This window comes from Anopheles aquasalis, chromosome 3 (genome assembly GCF_943734665.1).
Source record: "Anopheles aquasalis chromosome 3, idAnoAquaMG_Q_19, whole genome shotgun sequence".
NCBI classification, from domain to species: domain Eukaryota; kingdom Metazoa; phylum Arthropoda; class Insecta; order Diptera; family Culicidae; genus Anopheles; species Anopheles aquasalis.
In genome coordinates this window covers 32751596-32771595 of record NC_064878.1, presented here as the reverse complement: position 1 = coordinate 32771595, position 20000 = coordinate 32751596, and the positions used below count along the sequence as shown (strand labels likewise).

The 20000-nt window shown below is 44.4% G+C and overlaps 3 protein-coding genes across 6 annotated transcripts in view; 1 reads left to right on the top strand and 2 right to left on the bottom strand.

Moving 5' to 3' along the window:
* Window positions 1-5128, bottom strand: part of LOC126577876 (serine/threonine-protein kinase ATR-like) — an 8615-nt gene extending 3487 nt beyond the window's left edge. The window contains exons 1-4 of the mRNA XM_050239877.1: window positions 4940-5128; window positions 4544-4831; window positions 1748-4481; window positions 1-1667 (exon numbers count right to left, since the gene is read on the bottom strand). The exon at window positions 1-1667 is cut by the window's left edge and continues 3487 nt beyond it. Coding sequence (XP_050095834.1) covers window positions 1-1667; window positions 1748-4481; window positions 4544-4812 — 4670 coding nt within the window. The 5' untranslated portion in view covers window positions 4813-4831; window positions 4940-5128. The remainder of the gene's footprint in view (window positions 1668-1747; window positions 4482-4543; window positions 4832-4939) is intronic.
* The window catches only part of LOC126577873 (calumenin), a 9807-nt gene extending 548 nt beyond the window's left edge, over window positions 1-9259 (top strand). The window contains exons 1-4 of one of the 3 annotated variants that reach the window (XM_050239874.1): window positions 5536-5665; window positions 7470-7799; window positions 7975-8499; window positions 8593-9259. In XM_050239874.1, coding sequence (XP_050095831.1) covers window positions 7576-7799; window positions 7975-8499; window positions 8593-8818 — 975 coding nt within the window. In that variant the 5' untranslated portion in view covers window positions 5536-5665; window positions 7470-7575 and the 3' untranslated portion in view covers window positions 8819-9259. Of the gene's footprint in view, window positions 1-5535; window positions 5666-6732; window positions 7108-7469; window positions 7800-7974; window positions 8500-8592 lie in introns of those variants that run through there. The other 2 variants (XM_050239873.1, XM_050239875.1) reach the window with 2 other exon arrangements.
* A 316-nt stretch (window positions 9260-9575) lies between these two features.
* Window positions 9576-20000, bottom strand: part of LOC126577872 (LIM/homeobox protein Lhx1-like) — an 86476-nt gene continuing 76051 nt past the window's right edge. For both annotated transcript variants that reach the window (XM_050239871.1, XM_050239872.1), the window contains one exon: window positions 9576-11843. In XM_050239871.1, the coding sequence (XP_050095828.1) occupies window positions 11385-11843 (459 nt within the window). In that variant the 3' untranslated portion in view covers window positions 9576-11384. The remainder of the gene's footprint in view (window positions 11844-20000) is intronic.

The following is a 20000-nucleotide window of genomic DNA, read 5'->3' as shown; positions in this document are numbered from 1 at the left end:
TCGGCTTTAAATTGCTGTCGCTTCCAGCGCTCCAGGAAATCGAATAATCCAAAAGCGAACTTTGCACATTGAACGGCTATCTCCGAGGCGGTGCTATCAGTGCTCTTGCTGTTCGCCATCGAAACCATGCTGCTACTGTTACCACTGCTGTTTGCCATTGGCGGGTTAACATCGCTAGGCTGTCCCAGTGTAGTCCGAGATGAAGGCAACACAACGGTAGCATCGTCGATATCGGCGATCGCGGCATCGAAGACCGTTTGCAGTTCCTCTGCGATACGGATTCGCTGTCGCTCGCCACCTTCACCGAGTTGCAGGGAATGCAGTAGTATGTAGGGTAACAGCAGTGACAGTGTACCGTTGTCCCATCGTAGAGACGGTTTGAAAGCGCGCAGTAAATTGCGCGTCACCTCTTGGCCGATGCTCTCGATCAGCTGTGATGCCCACTGATAGGACCAGTCAAGGCTCGAGCGAACTGAGCCGAACACGGGGTGGGGAAATGTTGGGGCAGCTTTCGATACGGTCGTGTAGCACGAGGTAAGCAGTGGTTCCATGATCGGTCTTAGTCGCTCCGGAATCGTTTCCCACACGTCCACCTTCTTGCCGGCCTTCGGTGACACGCCCCGTTCATTCAGTATCTCCTGGATGGCTAACGAGAAGCTATCGACATTCTTCGAATCCTTTTGCCGCTGGTACGCCCGACACAGTTCACGCAGTGCGATGATCGCGAAAGCATCCGAGTGTACGCTCAGCGCAAACCCTATGCCCAGCGGTGCGTAGATGGGCGGAAGATGACTGGGTGCAAGAGCACCGAGTTCACCGAGACATTCGGCTGCACGCAGCTGGATCTGTACATCCTGTTCGCCAAGACCACGAATCAGTGTTTCCACAAGCGTTGCGATCGTGCCAATGCTTATCCGCTGGTGTTGCCCCAGGATGGATTCGTTCAGTTCCGATCGATTGCCGGCGCACAGACGGCGCAGATGGGCCAAGGCGTAAGCGCGGACAGTTAAGTTTTCGTGATTGCAGTGTCGAATCAGTTCGTCAAGCTGGGAAGCAAAACGATACCGTGGTTCACTGGGGGGTGGAGCGCGTTGCGCCACCGCACGTTTTACATCGACCGCTATCGCCATATCGTCGAGGAAGAACAAATCCCCAATGAACTGACCGAGCAGACTGTTGTTTTCCATGATCAGGTAGCGGAAGATGTAGTCGATATCATCGGGAAACTGAGCCAGCAATGGTTCAAGCGTAACGACAATCGTGCTCAGCAGTGGACCGAGTTGTCGAACATCGACCGTACAGACGAAGATTCGCCATATCTTCACACAGTGCCGTGTCAGCACTGGCACCTGTAGCCCCAGTGCGGTTCGAAGCAAAGCAATAATTTTGAACCGGAATGGAGTAATGTGTTCACCACCCAAGAGCCGGATAATGTCACCCAAGCTGAGTAGTGCCTCAGATTTTAAAACTTTTTCCGCATCCGGATGCACGAGTGTTGCCTCGAAGTAGGCTAGCACGCCAAGGAAACGCCCTGCAATGTACTCGGCGATTCGAGCGGTAGGAACTTGCTGATCGGGATCACTGTCCTTGGACAACAAGCTGCGTATCGCATGCAGCACACATTCCGCATTGATGTGATAGAAGATCAAGATTTCCGGCACGGTGCTCTAGATGGGCGGGAGTGAAAGGGCGTGAAAGTTATCCAAGCATCGGAAATGCATCATCAAAGTAGCCTAATCAAACTAACCTTTATATCGGAGTGAAGCAAACGGCAAAAGCTGTTGCCCGTCAGCTTCATGATGTAGTCGATGCATCGGTACGTCACTTCCGTTTCCTCGCTGATGAATAAATATGTATAAATGGTGAGAAAGGACATGGACAGCATCGCCACCAGATCCTTGCGGACGATGGCCGCCAGCTCGCGAAGCAATTCGTCACATTTCGGGAAGCGTAGACACCAGGGCAGTAGCGTTGCCATCATGATCTTGTAGTGTTTACCGACAAACTCTACCGGATCCCGGCACCCAAACGTATAGCTCACGATGGTTAGAGATTGGTAAAGCGAGATTCCTGAAAAGCGGTAATTGCAGACCACTAGGCCAGCCATCAGCTTGATGACGTCGTGACGATACCAGCAAAGTATATTCCACGGGCTCACTTCATGGCGAGCGCACATTTCCGCCACTGCCAGTGATGCTTCATTCGTCACTTCCGACTCCGGCTGCATCAGTAGAAATAGCATCATTCTTACACTCTGCATTAGCGTCTCTTGGGATGATCCTGCCCCATGCACTCGTGCTGCCTCAGCACGACCGGTCACCACAGCTACCACCAGTCGAACGACCGTGTACTGGTATAAGTAGGATGGGGTTTGCTCCAAGCAATGCTTGATTACCCGCAGCAGCTCTTCTAGCAGCAGATTGATGCATTTCTCGTACCGTTCCTGTTCATTGGACAACTTTGTCGCCAGTATCTGCATTACGACCTCTGCCCGTTTGCTCACGATTTGGCACACTTCCATCGATTCATCGCCAAATAAAGGAATCCAAAAAGTGATCCTCTCTTCGCTGACCAGGCAATCGCTATGCCGAAGTGCCGCTGGAAGGAAGTTCGCCCAAGCCAGTCGAATAGAAACGTTGCGAGTGGTCTTCAAGTGCTCAAGGGCCGATACTATCGTACCATCCAGTTCAATCGATTGTCCTTCGGACAGCAGTTGCTCCGTTGTTTTTTTGCTGTAATATCCATCTGCTAGTTGGGTGGGCCTCTGGCAGATACACTCGTAGTTTCGTGTGCGTGGCGATCGTTGATAAACACGAAATTCAGATGCATTTCTGGCCGAATGAATACAGCACAGCATCTCTAAAGCACCAAAAACACTCGTCGTGAGTTCCGGTTTCTTCGCACACAGTGCAAGCGATGGGACGAGGATCTTTTCGAAAATCAATGAAATAGGCAACTTGGTCGATAACACTAGTGGCTGGAACTGGTTTAGCAAAACTTGCTGCAAAAGAAAGCCATCTTCGCCATTCTCAGCATCTACGCTATAACTACCGATCGCCGTTATAAGCTGAATAAGCCGTTCGCGTACAGTATCTCTAACTGCATCGTCAACCAGATAGTCAGTGCGTAAGGCACACAATTTTTCTAAAGCGTACTTTCGTGTCGAGTTAGTGTTGTCGGCTTCCTGGAGATAGGCTTTCTCTGCGCACTGTTCATCAAGGGTTGCTCGACGAATGAATTTTCCTTCGAATGGAGCAAATAACACGCGTACCAGGCTGTGTTGCTGGTTGCTACTGAGTAGCCTACAGTCGGGGAGGTGGATCACGTCGAAGCACATATCTAGTAACGCGCAGTAGCGTTTAGCAGATGCCTGAAACAAGTTACTCGTGGACAGCAACGTTTCTCTTGACGGAAAGAAGAAACATTCTTTGGGACTTTTATCATTCGATTTTTCGTCGTTCAACGTGCCGCACTGAAACTTGAAGTTGATTTTGTGCGATAGTACAATAAGTCGCTCCAGTGGCGGTTCATCGCATTCCATTTTCCTCACTAGCGTGGCCCAAATATTGCTCTTATCGGTGACGGTGATCGCGAGATTATCGTCCGAGATGGCTGTCGCTTTCAGCAATTGCTCAATGATTGCGTTATCCATTTGCAGCACCACATCGGGACTGTGATCCATGACGGAGACCAACACACATGAGCTTGTAGCGGCCGGTTTAAAATTTTGCAAACATAGATGCACTTGTTGGTTAAGTTTTTCAGAGGCGATGGTAAGTTGTTCACTGATTTGCAGGGGAATGCTTGAGGCCTTTAACGTTTCTGTGGCCGCCACCGTTAGCCTGTGATTCCAAGCATCGTCCACGTTCCGAAACTTTAAACTACTCATCGTATTGAAGAAATCCGTCATGACTGTAATAAAGTCGCCAACGTGCTTAACCCGTACCAAACCGCTGGAATGCCAAGATTTCAGTCGCTCTAGTGCCGTCGATGTGAGTGCCATGATGTCCACCGTGATTTGCAACGAGCGTTGACCAGGCAAAGTGTGGCAGTGATGTTTCAAGTACTTTCGCGCAAAAAGCACGCACAATGTTTTTTCCTCGAGGGTACCGTGAGAAAGACAGTAGTGGACCGCCAGCATAGCGCTTGCTAGGATGGAGTGCACCGTTGGTTCGCATTCACTGGCCAGGATTGTGGGAAACTCCGCTAGCACATGCAAACAGTGCATTCGCAGCATCCGGCGAGATTTCGCGTTGGTTATGACAATGTCGGCGAACTCACAATTCTCTGACTGTACTTCGGCAAAGTTGTACGATCGCACGTGGAACACGTTCATCGAGACACTATCCTCCGGACGGTAAGCATTTAGTTGCTCCAGAAGCTGCACAAACTTAGCCAATATCTCGAGCGCCAACCAGCGCTGCTTTATGAAACAAGCAGCGGCGATTTCTTTCTGGAGGCGCGTGTAACTGGAACAGATGCTGGAAAAGCAGAACAAAGACAGTTTGAAGTGAAGTCCTTTAAAATACAAAACTATTTGTACCTGTTGTATGAGTCCATCGTGGCAATTCGTAGAAGTTGGTTGATCAGCCAGAAGTTGCAGGCCCGACAAGCGAGCCGTTCGGCATCCGTCGTGAGAAGCCTGGGAGGAAACAATCCGGGATCGTCGTAGGTGAGGTCGGTGCATATCATGTTCACTATCATCTCCAGATTAGATCCGCAGCTGTGTATGTTCGATGTTAAAGTGGAAATCAACGTTTCCCACATGCCGTCCTCCGAAGGCTTCGATTTGTTCGATTCATCAACCTCCATCGTACATATTTTGGATACTCTTCGCATGTGAAGTGGAGTAAACAAAAAATAGAAAATGAAATATTACTTTTCGGTTACCATACAAGTTTGAAGAAAATAATTGTTTTATAATTACTAAGGTACTTACTGCACGGATACGGATGTTCCGGATGGAATTGTATGGATTAGGTGCAATCTTTTCGGTCTATTGTGTACCTAAAACGGATATCCGTTACCTTAATTGCAGGCTCCGTTGCCGTGATGCTGACTGGAACGAGCATTCGATCGTTAACGAAAACATCAGCAGAAGAACAAAGTTCAATACTTGCCAGAGCGGTTTCGGAGATAGCCAGACGTTGGCCGGAGATTTCTGTACTCTCTACACTTGATTATGAGTCGGTTGATTGCTTCCTGGAGCTTGCGGAAAGATTCTTTTTAGTTAAAGAAAAAGAATGAGGTGCGATCCTTTTTCGCGGTTTCAATGCCGCCTGTGTCTTTGCCGGCGCTACAGGTTTTCACAGTTTGCACGGTTTGTGACCCAAGGAGGTATTAGATTTTCACCGAGTACGACGCTGGTTGATGAAAATCAACCTGAATTTGTTCGTATCAGCTTTATCTTAACCACAAAACTGTTTAAAAGAGTTAAGGAATTCCCGCTTTTAGCCGCGGCTTCTGAACACTCCCGAAATGCTCATATTTTATGGACCACCACTGTACATGCCGGCTGTCAGAGCTTGACAGATCCTTGTTTACAAATAACTCAACCGAAAACGAAAAAGAAGAGGCCGGAACGAAGAACGGAGTTTTACTGAAAAAGGTGTTTTACTTGCTGATAAAAGGTTTCTTCGCCGGTGATTGTGCTATTCTGTGCACGGTAAGTAATACTTTCGTTTTTCATAACCAAAAGTACATCAGTTCGACGAAGTTCGCTGTTGGAGCGCTATTTAGAGGGCAATGTATAAAACGGACCAGCTGCAGTTATGAGTTTACTGGAAGTTCTAGGCTCGTTTTAGAACAAAATGATTTGTCAGCAAAAGGATCAATTGCAATGCAGTGCAACATACAGTGTACAAATTATATGCATGTGGCCGTACGGTGTGACCGTACTCTTGAAACACGGTTCAGTTTCAAGCGTGGGCGTTGAGGAATTCACGATGAGTAGCAGCGAAGATAGGTGCTTCGATCAGCATCCGGTTTCCTCTCATCAATTCGGTAAAAATCCGTATTAGATGGTTTCCTGAACGACGCTCATAAATAATATTTATTCGCAATGTTACTGTCCCGTTTGGAGCAGTAAACTGGTATAAGGCAATCGTAGTAGCGGCGAAATAGTTTGCTTAACAATGATTCGTCTGTTGGAAAAGTAGCTTGCTTTGTATCATGGTAGCGTGTTATTTTCGTCTCACGCATTCGATACTCCCCCAGACGGTGCTGCGGAACCCTACCACGCATGGAACTCGAAGGCGTTGCGGCTCATCTGTTGCACATGATATTTCCATTGACTTGCACCGCGTGAAAATCGTGTTGAACAACCTACCGCTGGGCATATCAAAGCTAAAGAGGGGCGCCAATTGTTTAACGTTTCTCTCTTTCATGTATACTAACGAAAAAGTTGTGATTTTTGTTGTTAAGGATTCATTTTATTTGAGTTCGTTTTTGATAACTCAATAAATAACGAATCGTTCTTAACTCTGTTCTAAACTGTTTATTTTAGTTGAATGGCTTATCAAGCAGCGATTGTTTTAGTGAGCGGGTAAGGGAGGCACAGATGCTGTAATATGGACGATGAGATCGCCCGATGACGGGGTCCGCAGTCTGCGTTTTCGCTTATCGCCCCGATGGTGTCGGCGGCTACTATGTCTATCGTCATAGACGACCGCCAGGAGACATGGGCGGAAGATGGGCCGAAAGGCAAAGGGTTTCTTTCGCTTCGCATAGTCCACTCTGGCGTAGGATTGGTTGGAAGCGTCAGCATTCAAGAACATTCCGCCTCGAATGGTTTCACTTTCCTGTTGCTCTTCCTCGATTCTTCTTCACCTCTGGCGGACTGAATTGGTTCGTGACCCAGCGAGACCACATGTGTCCAGTCCTACTGTGCGAAGTTTGTTTACATTGAAAAGAGCTGCCGGGTTTAGTCGAGATCTGGACTGCATCCGATGCGCAACCATCATAGTTCTCGAGGTTTGAGTTGGTTTAGAATCCGTTTGTTTGATAAGCCAAAAAGAGTGCCCAGAACAGAACAGAAATAATCCTGTTGCCAAACAGATCACGGCTCCATTCTTGACGATCGACTGGTGCTGGGAGTCCGTGTCCGTGGTAAGTTTGTGAATGATATCCATAAACGTGCGTGACGCGTTTCGGTACAACGTGGCACGTTTGACGTGGCATATTTTTAGTGCACCCAACAGAGAGCCGGGGGAACTGAATATGGGGGAACTACTGATTTATTCTCTCCAGTCCTCGAGTAAAGAAAACGTTTAATCTGTATTTTAGAATATTTGTGTTCATCGAACGATGGTTTAGGGTGTGTGTTAAATCGGTATGGATGTAGATCACAAAAACATATTTCGGAAGTTTTCACAGATCACTTTGCTCTTAAATGGATGACGAACGCCACTAGAAAGGCTTCTCTGATCTGGGCTTAATGTTTTTCTTCAATTGCATCTCCAATATTGCAGAACACTCCTCGCAAATCAACACAATTAGTGTCACGTTGCGCGTGCCAGTAGGCCGGTGCCTCGCTTGCTTTGGAAGGTTTTTTCCGATCGCTGGTTGCTGAGCAAAATGATCCTCCTTCACACCACAGGCATCTGCCTGCTATTCAGCTATGCAGTCTCGGCTATTCCAAAACCAGAAGAGAAACGGGTACTAGATCATGACCCACTCAGCCACGTGCAGCACTATCAGAACGATGAGCACAACAAGCAGTACGATCACGAAGCGTTTCTGGGTGAAGCTGCCAAAACGTTCGATCAGCTTGAGGCGGATGAAAGCCGACGCCGTTTGGGGTAAGTAAACAGAAGAATCTGGGCCATCGAGTTCAAGCAACGGTACGCGGAAACGAACCTGCCTGGTGCTGATGACGAATCTGATGGTGATGATGATGAGGAGGAGGGAAGATGACGACGACGACGACGGTGATGATGACACTAATTGGTTGCAATGATTTCGTTGTCGCACCAGACTAATCGTAGATAAAATTGACGGAGACAAGGATGGGTTCGTTAATCTGTCGGAGCTGAAGGCGTGGATACAGTACACGCAGCGGCGCTACATTGACGATGATGTCAACCGCCAGTGGAAGACCCACAACACGAACAATACGGAAAAGCTGCACTGGGATACGTATCGGCAGAATGTGTACGGATTTCTGGATGAGCTGGCATCGCGCGAAGGCTCCGATCACCCAGCAGACGAGCATTTCTCGTATCGCGCCATGATGAAGCGTGATCGTCGCCGTTGGGGTATCGCCGATCGCGATGGCGATGATGAGCTGACGAAGGAAGAGTTTACCGATTTCCTGCACCCGGAAGAGAGTGATCATATGCGTGATGTGGTAGTGGTGGAAACGATCGAAGACATCGATAAGGACAGTGACGGTAAGGTGTCGGTGGAGGAGTACATTGGCGATATGTATCGCGTGGGGGAGGAAAACGAAGAGGAACCCGATTGGGTGAAACATGAGCGAGAAACTTTCTCAAACTTCCGGTAAGTCAAAGAGGGGAGAGAGGGCGAGTAAGCCAAAGACGAAGGATAAACCGTTATTAACCGCTAATCCCTTTCGTGCATGCATGATTGCAGTGACAAGAACAAGGATGGCTTTATGGATAATGAAGAGGTGAAAGATTGGATCACACCGGCCCATTTCGATCACGCCGAAGCAGAGGCTCGCCACCTGATCTATGAAGCGGACTCGGATGCCGATGAGAAGCTAACGAAGGATGAAATCATTGAAAAGTACGATCTTTTCGTTGGCTCGCAGGCAACGGATTTCGGCGAAGCGCTTACGAGACACGATGAATTCTGAGCACACGGGACCAAAGTTCAATGTTCTACGTGCCAAGCTGCAACGAGATGAACGCGAAGGACACAAGTAGTTGCGGTTCTTGATACTTGAAATACTACCATAGGATATTGTACGAACGTCTTCCTATCTAACAAGAATCCCACATGCACAGTCCAACCATCGTGTGGTGTGGTTATGCTTAACAATCAAATAATCCAGCCTGAAGATCTGACGAAACTCTCTCGAGAACCACAAGGTGTTTGTGCGCATTGCCACATGTTTAAGTAGCGCGTAGATAAAGTTTGTGTTTTCCCTACGCATCTGTGCGTAGACCATGTGGCCACTCAGCGAATATTAGAATAACGATGAAAAAGAATTAACAAATCTTAGAAAAGTATTTACTATCGATAAGAAGCACTGCCGAACAAATATACTACGGAAGATTGACGATTGTTTCACGAAGCGTTCTGTATTCATTATTACATATCTCGCAAGAACACGCAACGTTAAGTAGCTATGTACACTAGGCGGAGTACATACTATCAAAAAATAGTTTCTTTCCAGAACACGCGAGTGATTTGTGTGATAAAGGTGAGTTGTATCCTATTTACGCCATCATTTCTAGGTAATGTGAGGCCAAACATTCGTATTTACACTTACCCTTTTTAATTTTTTGCTTGTTTAGTGGCAACATCAATGAATAACTCGATCAGATTGATCTCGGTATGGCGTTGTTTGGTTTTATTTCAGCTGTTATCTCTTATTTTCTGGGGTAATGAAACGGTGATATTTACATTTACTTACTTTACAATATGTGCTTATTAATGGTCAAGTTCGTATCCGCTGGCTTGTCTCTTTCAAACTGATCCTTTGTAAGAGAGCATGCGTAAGTGTGGCCCGGGATAGTTTAAAGGAAGTTAAAGAATCTCTCTCTCCACCACTGACTAGCTTGTTTTCGTGCGTAGGCTTTTCGCGTTATTCTTAGTGAGTGAATTAAGTAAGCTCTACCTTATAACCACCCCTCGCTAGGCATGCTTCTATGGGCGACCTCCTCCCTCCGATTCTCTGTTCGTTCCGGTGCACCGGGGATTTGTAATTATAATGTCATTTTCAATTAAGGTAATAGTATACCCTTCACGCAACGATTGGACATGATTTTCACCAGTTTTCAGCATTTCATGCTTGCTCGTTTCTGTCTAGTGCGTGTTTCGATTGGTTTATTTTTTTGTTTAACATCCATCATTTTCATTGTATTTGGTTTCATGTGCGAGGAAAGAAATGTTTCAAATAGGTTCTACTATTCTACCACTTTGCACCACCAACGACCCACGCGGGGGTCGCCCTCGCAAATCAAAAAGGAAACAATTCACAAACTAATGGAACGAGTCAACAATCTTTACAACTTTGTACACGAAATGAACTTAGCATAAGATATGTAATTTATGTGTTGCACACACCGGAGCACATGTTTGAAGTGGAGAGGTTTTTTTAGAACGAAAGATTCGATCGTGGCAAATGAATGAGCATTGCATCAACGAAAAGTCGGAAATCGGAAAACGGAATTCTTGTACATATAACTGTACCTCGTAGATTAAAACACTGGCAACACGGAACGAAAAATGATGAATAGTTGTTCAAATAATACAGCACAGCCCGTGTACGATCATCAAAGGAAGAATGTTTAATACTTACTTCAAGATGCTACTTAGATCTTCAATTGTGACTTTCTGCTGTTTTCCGAGCATCAATTATTCTTGTAAGATATGATCTTTTGTTGAAACAAGACTGATTGTTGATATATTGAATGGCATGGGCTGCACGTAACGTATGAAGTAAATGTGGAGACAGCATGTAGATAAGCAAATGTATAATTGTAACTAGGCTAGGTGTGCTTTGTTTGAAATTTTCCGTGGAATGTTATCTTTTCCCGCTATCAGTCTGCTATGCAAACGTCCATTCCTTGTCGGTAAAACAATTTAAAGTCGTGCATAGATCTCTACTCTGTATCATCATACACCAAGCAACACGATTTACCATTCCGATGCATGGATCGGCGGTCTTATAAAATGATAAAAACAATAAATGAATGCTTCAATTTCAATAGAAAAGCTTTGGTAGTATGGATCCATTCTTCTATGGTGCACTGCGTAGTGCGTTCCATATCAAACGGTTGGAAAATGTTGAAACTAGTATGTCGTAATGCAATTGTACCTTTTCTTACCTACATTTTGCCCCAATGTTTAAACAACTTAGCCGCAGGGTAAAACCGTCGCATACGTAGTTTTTCATCGATTTTGGTTTCTTAGTACATGGTTCTTGGCGCGAAGTTAGTGTGCTCGTTCAACAGGAAACCACGTGGGACGTGCGATTGATTGTGGTGGTGGTCACGTGGTCGTGGTCTTGTACTGCCAGCAAGCAAATCGCATTTATTAAACTAGTCTATGTATACAAGTTGTTGCTCGTTTGTTTTAAAGCATCGTATAGTGTTTGCCACTTTAGCAGTAACTTCGTCAGTTCGCAATGGTAGTCCGGCGTGTCCCGTTATCGACGGCGCTTAGCGTACCTTGGGCAGTCAAGGCATCGGTCGTCATTGGTTGTTCGCGTGGTTCGGTGCCTCGAATGTCTCCGAATCCGGACTGCCATAACCGCTTGAACCGTCGTCCCGGTGCGGTCCCAGGTTGCTCGGATGATGCTGCTGCTGCTGTTGCTGTTGCTGTTGCTGTTGCTGGGTTACTTGGTTTGGATGCTGCTGATGCTGTGTTGGTGAAGTCAACAGCGCACCGCCCGTTGATGCCATCGATATGGTGGTGCCACCGATGCCACTCGATGCCGATAGCGAGGAGGCGGAAGAGGAGGATGAGGAGGAGGAGGAGGACGAGTTGGCGGATGATGTCGATGGTGACGAGGAGGTCGGGGCCATGGATTGCTGCGGCCCTTGATTCGGTAATGCCAGTTTATCTGTTACGTATGGAGGTCTATTAGCGTTGGTTGATGGCATACGTCCACCGCCGACACTACCGCCGGTGAGGAGATTTTCTCCGGCGGGCTGCAACCGGTGCAACGAAACGCAAAGAAGAGAAAAGCTCGAGATTAATTAATTGTGAAAAATGTCCTTCAATGTTCTCCGGCAGCATGCTTTGCGAGGGGGCATCCAAGTGGGAGGGGGACTGAAAAAGGAAAAAAAGGAACGCTGAAACAAAACAAAACACAAAAAAAAAACACAAAACGCCATGTCAAGCGTGCTAGCGGTATGCTAGAGAGTTGCAGCCACTACGGCGACCCAGAACTCAGAAGAAGATGGAGTCCTCTCCATTGCTGGCTCCGGTCGCCAATCTCACAGACCATCACAGTTACCAAAAGAAGAACAAAAAAACTGAAAAAAGAACGAGCCGTCTCGCTCGCTGACTGCGCCGTTCGGTGGGGCAGTAAGACACAACGTGGCCCGGCCAAAGGGAGGCGCTGGAGATGGAAAGTTAAATATCTTTTTCGCGAAAACACGTAAAAAATTAATTAACTTTAGCTAATTAAACATTGTACGCGCCGTAGGAAGAGGCACCGGCAGCAGCAGCAGCAGCAGCAGCGAGGGCAGTTTTGGACTCGCCGTTTTTTTTTTCGTTCCGTATTCTCTGCAACTCTTTTCGCATTGCGCGACGTGCGGTTTGACGATGCAGCTTGTCAGCTGTTTCGTCGCTGCAGGCTGTGGCTCTGGAAACGTTTGTGATGATGGAAAACCCCTAGCAGGCCAATGTCGTTACTTGGCGACGGCCCCAACCACACAAACACATAAAGAGATGAAATCGAGATGGTTCTTTCCGGTGAAGCCATTTCCGGATGCTTCCCATGAGCCATATTTTTCGGTTCCATTAAATTTTGACTAACGTGTTTTTTGCTAAATTCAAAATGCAGGACTTTACTTTGCCCGGCGAGCATCTTGCGCTTGCGGTGCAGTGCACGAGTAAAAATTGCCTCTATTGCATGTATTGTGTACTGCAACGATATGATATACAGGTCTAAAGTAGATAAACCTGAGGACGTCGTATGTATAGTGAAAACCGCGTAATAAAAAGACCGAGTTCGCCCTCCGGTCCTTCGCGAAATGTCAGACCGAGGATATGTTTTCCTTAATTTTACGCTTCATTTTGTCGGTAAACACTTTCGCTTCGCTCGGAAGAAAAGCAAGGGCAGAAAGGACGGCATGCCAAAAGAAAGATGATTCTTGAAGATCCTGCCGGTCGGATTTTAATGTCCCTCTTGCCATCAACTTCGCATCCATCGCGCGGTGCACCCATCCGGCTGGCTGGTGGGGTGAAAAAGCTAGTGGTGGGTACTAGTAGTCACCCAACGAGGACGCGAACGAGGACAAGGGGCCCCGAAAAGAGCTACACGAGAGGGGACGACGCGCTCCTGGCGGCCGCCAAGCGCCGTTAGTGTATTCTAATTATAATTTTTTAATTATCTGCAAAAGATTAAAGATGCGGAAGGAAAGTTATTATCCTTTTTATAATTAATTTTCTTTTGTTCTGTATCCGCCGGCTGGTTGGACGGTCACGCCGTTTTTCGTTCGGCGTTTCCCAACACGGGCTCGTTAGTGAGAGGGGGAGCCAGCCTGGTCCATTCGTTTTAAGATTGTATTTTGTCCGTAGTTTATTTGCACAGTAGCTCTCGCACTTGGCTAGACAGTGTCCGGGAGTGGTGTTTGGGTGTGCTGCAATCGCTTTATATGCTCTTATTTAGAGCACTAGTTTTTTTGGGCTAGACACTAGTGCTCTAGTGTTTTGGGCTATCCGACTTATGCATACGTCGCTTGCCGCTTAAATCCTTGAATGGCCTCAACTATTTTTGGCAACTAGAACTAGCAAACTATTTCGGTGAGATGCTCAAATAATTGAACGTTACAACCTGTTATTGTGACCTGATTGATATCGTCTATTATATATTGCCAAACGAATGTACAAAAATGAGACATTTTTGAGACACTCGCGTGTAACAGTGCCTGACGACTTTGCCATTCACAGGCAGTCAGTCAAGACAGACTACACTGTTAATGTGAAGATAACACTGTTAATGACATAGAAAAATGTAACAGGTTTTGGGTGTACTACCAATGCGACTACACTGTAAGAACATCTCAACAATTTTGAGAAGACGCTCCAAAAAGACATCTTCATATAGAACTACAATATATATACACGACAAGCATATAGAACTACAATATTAGAGCATTCTACCGAAAAACGTTGGAACAGAAATCTAGATTTTTCATTTAAGATGTACACAATTTTACAAATTTCCCCAAACAATGCACCTTTAAACATCTTGTTTATTGATAGCTAGCTTCGCAATTAAAAAAAGTTAAAGGTAACTATATTTAAACAGAAAATGGTAAATTTACCATTTGACATAGTTTTATGGAATGGGAATTACTGCAGTTTGGTCTACTAAAAGCACATAAAATTTCATCGCATCGCCGTACCGCAGATCGTTTAAGTTCACCAGATTGTGTTTTACTAAGAGTGCTTAGGCAATTGACCTAGCAATATCAAAAATGGATAAATGAATGATGAAGGTTTAATAAAGAAATAGAGAATTGTTAAATTCAGGATGAAATTTCATACGTACTATTTAACGAAATAGTTTCGGATTTCAATGTCCAGGAATATTGAAAATTGATGGTGAATTTAATTTAAAGGGCCAAATTGCAGACACTAATGCGTCAGTAATTCATTAAGTGAAACATCATCTATTGTTTCTAAAAAGAAAAGAAATCATGATATATGATTATTGATCAATTGAGCTTGTTCATTCAACTTGTTCATATCTGCTTTCGTACAGGTAATGATGTTTCCTATAACTCTTGAAATTCTATTCCATAAAAACTTCTTCACCAACATCGGCAATGACGCCGTTGATGCTGTTACACAATCACAACAAAGAACTAGAACCATTTGTTCAACCATCAGTTCGTTTGGAAATGGTCCATGCTTTCAGTAACTTGACCACTTATTGGCGAGTGCCCGTTTCTGGCCCGCTACGGTTCATGGCCATAATTTCTAGTGCTTCAAGGAATCGCTGCTTCACTAGCTTTTAGATTAATTGAATTGAATTGTGATTTGATAATTGCGTGAAATTCACCAGAACGAGAACACCAGGACTAATGAAAGCAAAGCGGAAGGCTGACGATGATGATGGTGGTGACAGTTGCTTTCGGGGGCTCTGTTTGGGGCTGGTTTTAACGATCGTCCTAGTCCTCCCTCCCTTACTAAGGTATCTTCTGTGACATCAACCGCCCAATGCTCGCTCGTGGGCTTCCAGCGTGAAACCCAAAACGCAATCAAAGATACACGCAGCAGATCAATTAAATCTTTGATCAAAAGGAATTGGTTAATGAAAGAAGCGGGCGACCAGACAAAGAGCGCCAAATTAAATGCCAAAAATTAACGAATCCCCTTCGGCATCGTCGACCGGTGCCCCTGGGAGAAGTAACGGGTTCCGCGTTCGTTCCGGTAAACTTTCACTGGACCCAATTTTGTTATTTCCACGCCACGCCACCCATCCACCCGCCAAAATGCCCGCGTGCGCGTCCCCGAGTGCGGTGTCCAATAACGGGCAGAAGGTGTAAAACGAATCAGTGATAAAAGAAATCAATGGGAGAGGGAGGTTGGCTGGCTGGCTGGATGTGGAAACTGGTGTGGAAAAAAGGAAAACAAAACATTTGTGGGTGGAATTTCACTTTTCCTGCCACCAAACGGTCGGCTAAGCCCCCATCATGCCCAACTCTCTGCCACCCCTCCCTACCCCCTCCCAAGACTGATTTATTCGTTTTAATTAATAACAAAAAATGCCGCTGATTTTGTGGTACCCGATGGTGGTGGTGATGGTGGAGGCGCCACCGCTGGGCAGCACTTCCGCGGAGCAAGGAATTCGGGTGGGTGCTAATGGCGTGTCAACGAGTCCGCGCGATGCAGACAGGAGTGAGCGAAAGCTCCGCCGGCTCCAATCGTGCAATCCAGCCAAAGGCTTCCTCCCACAATCCATTAGCTGATGATGGAGGGGGAGGAGGAAGAGAAGGTACTGATGATCGCTGGACAGGTAGCGCCTCCCTCACACAATCCCTTCCGATTCTTCTGATGGTTCGCAATGTTCTATTACAAAATTTTAATTAAATTCATTAAAAATATTTTCCAATTCTTCATCCAGACCTCAACACATACACCACCCTCTTTCGGTGTGTTGGTTCCTTTTTTTTGTTGTTTTTTTTTCTGTTCGGTTACGGTTCGTCAGCTCGCACCGGCCACCCACCCCCCCCCCTCCCCCGTTTGCTGTGGAGAATGGTTGGAATTGACTTTTTGCTTGCTACCCATCCCTTCGCCCACTGATCTTGGACGCGGTGGGTGGGTTCGGTGTGTGGTTGGTTGGTGGGTGTATTAAATAAATTTTTGTAATTAAATTTATTTTTACGTTTATTTTGTTTCTACCACCTTCCCCAAGCGCAACAACCCTTATCCTCTTCAGGATTACAGAGCTAAAATGTGGAAGGGAATGAAGAGTAGAGGCTGGTTTTGACTCAGAGTTGCAGGGATGCACAACAACACTTTCGCTCTACCAACCATGCAATGGCTGCTTCTTTCTCTCATCGACATTTTGGAAAATATTCTATATTTTCTTTTAATTTTTTACGCTTGCGTGTTTGTAGCTGTTATCTAGAAATAACTGTACATCATTGGAATGTTCCATTTGGAGGACTGATCAGATACATCAAAATAAAATCGTTCTAGGTACTTGTTGAGCTACAGTTATTCTTTGGACGGTCTTGTACGTTACAATTACGATCTCACTCAACTCTTGTAATAGACATTGTACCATGTGATTAAGGCCATCGCACATGCTGGTTACATTATTTTAAGGAGGAACTAAGCTAAATTCGGTTTAAAAAATAGATTCATTTTTGAAGATTTTTTAGAACGAATCCATTGAGCATATTTTTCACCTAAATGTCATACGAAACTACAACTTTTCAAGAGTAGTTGGTTGTATTTTGGGAAGGGATTGTGAAAAACTTCATCCATGACATCTAATTCATAAATTGTTATCTGCAAATTGTGATGGGTCATTTCAAATATACAACTTGGGCATTCTTTTTCGATAACTCAATTCTATTTTTTAAATTTTTGGCAGTATTCTTGATGAAAAAACACATAATATTCCTGAAAGAATCAGCACCCATTGAAAAACGTAAACAAATTGTATGAAATCAATTAAACACCTTAACTATCCTTAAAGTAGCGAAATGCGTTAAGTCATGCATAAGGCTCAATTTCTCAAAAATCAATTACCATGTCAGTTTTACTGCGATTAACACATCTATTTTAAACAATACTCTTGAAAGACTTGGCATTTATGAAACAAAAATTGGGTTTAAAAAATTAATATCTTAGCCCCCCCCCCACCTCCCTTAATCTAAACTGATTTAAAAATGAATGAAAAAAGAGTAGTTTCCAGGTCACCTGATAAAGATAATTTTGATTAATGCACGCGTCATTATTAGACAGGAGTCTGACGTGCCTACGATGTTTTCCAAGAGCACAAAAATGTTATTGATTTTTTTTATCGATGAGCTACTCCCGTTAATTTGTTTGTAATGTTCGTTTGTCAAACACATTTTGTTTTTATTATGAAAGCAACTTGTGCAATGATTATAATTGCGAGTAAAAAAGGGCTTTTTTCGGAGTATTGGTCTCATCGACAGCGATCCAAAGTCGTGCGTGAAGAAAACCCAGAAAACTGTCTATTCCAGTTCCAGCGCCTTCGCAGTGCTTCTAGCTGCCAATAAATATGCTTCAGACTTTTTCCTCTGTTGTTACTCTACTTTAGCGAACTGCGCGTCAGCCAGGGTATACTTTCTCGAATATAATATGATATTTTAATGGAGTAGTCTGCCATTAGGAGAAATTAAGTTTGACAGCATGATTAATAATGTGCGAGATCGAGTGTCGAGAGTGGCGAGGTAGGCGAAGATCGCGCCCAAAGCAATTTGAAGAATGGGTCACTTAAGTGAATTGCATTGCGGCAACAAATGGAGTGGCAGCTCGCGAAAAGGATAGAAATTGGACAATTTGCCATTTGTTGGATGCGATTCGCTTAAGCCCGCGCCCTCCCTCTTACCGCCGCGCTTGGGTCGAATCAATGGAGTCCTCTTGGCCCGACAGTTTGCCATTCTATCCGCGGTTCTTGGGTAGCGATCATGCGCTTTGGTCTAATTCGTGTGCATGTCTTACTGCTTACGACATTCTTACGCTTTTTGTCAGCTACCAGGCAGTGCATGAATTTTAAGCAAATCGTTAAAAAATCATCCCGAAGTCAAATCCATCTTCCACGAAGAGAATTTGGCGCCAAAATCCGGTGCCGAGTAGCGGAACCTAGAGTCGTAATTAAATTTTTTGAGTCAAATAATTTTCCCGTTTGCGTGGTTTCCTGTTGATTGTTTTTTTTCTGTTGGGTGGTCGCCCCGTTCTATTTGTTATCGTCACTTGGAAATGCAAAAGGGGATACCAAACTGCAGTAAATCATTTCCAGCTGGTGGCTTTTTGCTCAACTTGATTTCCCTCATTCCCTTGACTTACGACATCTCTGGCACTGTGGCTTTATACATTGTGCTTGGGTTAGGCTAGAGGCTTTGATAATGCCTTGGGTGGACATTTGTTTTCCTTCAAATCTACAGTTGCGTTTTGGGGAGCTGATCCCACTCTTCCTTTTGTATTAGGATGCTTTCGAATTCATTTTATTCTAGCTTTGCGTCGCTGCATAATCCCAAATGGTATTCTTGGATAACCAAAATCAGTTTTATCAGTAGGAAATATTTGTTTTTGATAAAATTTTGCTTGAAAAAAAAATTATAACATCAAATATGAATTATTAAAAATGAAATGTAATAACTATTGTAAGCTAATATGTTATTGTTGTTAAATATAATAACAAAAAATTAATAAAACGACGGGACCGTACTTACGTACAAAAAAAATTCAAATAATGTAATAAAAACAATTAAATAATTGAAAACAGAAATTTTGCAACTAAAACGGTTTTATTTTAACAAGTGAATAATTCTAAATCCTAAGATAACTTGTAAAATTTGTGTTAATTCGAAACACGAATCTGTGATAAGTAGAAACTTAGTAATCAACATGTTCTAATGAACTAACAGTCGTGAATGGTATTTAGAATCTAGACTAAATAAAAACATTTCTTTGGAGTTTATATAGTTTCCATTTCAATAAGATTTTTTATTAAAATTAAATCGTTTTGATTTTCACGAGTGTTTATGCTTGGGAAAGTGGACTTATTTTTGTGTTTTTGTTATTTGTTAAAATGAGCCGTATTTGTATCTTTCTTACATTTGACTACGGACTGAAGTTTTCCATTAGATTGTAGCGTACAGTAACGAGCAGTGACTTGCTACTAACTGAAAACTTAGTAGAGTAATGTTTGGCCATTTTCTAATGGTCTCTAGTTACTAGATTTGTCTTTGAAACTGAACCAAACTGAACTGAGCTATCAATGCTATCAATGAAACGGTCAATCCGTTCGACCACGAAATCAATTGGCGAAACAATGTGTTGTAAAGCTTAGATTATTTGTCAAAAACCGCCCTACATTTCTTCGTTTGCTCCTGTTCTTAATCACTTTCGCTCGTGTTACTGTTGATGGTACACGAGCGCATTGCTTTACGTAAACTTATTTCAATCAAAATCTAGCCAAGATCAGATATTGAGGTAGTTCAAAAATCGATGTCTTTTGTTAGGTCCTTTCGTCATCATCATCATCATCATCATCATCATGAGTATCCTGCTTCAAGGAGGAAGTTTTATTTTTTCAATTTCCCAACACATTCTTGGGTGACTAAAATTCAATGGAGCCGTTCTGTTCTCCGTCGGTCAGACGCTTGAAACGCAGAGAAAGTGCGGAAAGCCTCGCCTGTAGAAAGGTCCAAATGCCGAAGGGCAGCCCGGTGAATGGGGAGCTCGGATGGCGAGGCGAATGTCGAAACTCCCGGCGGGAGAGATTCTAATAGCAAACGGTTACTGCGCTGCTACTGCGATGGTCGGTCGGCTGGCAGACGGTTCCGGCTGACGATTTTTTTCTTTTATTAGGTATATATTATTTTAGAGATAAACTGATTTAATTTTACGCTTCATATGTTTACAAT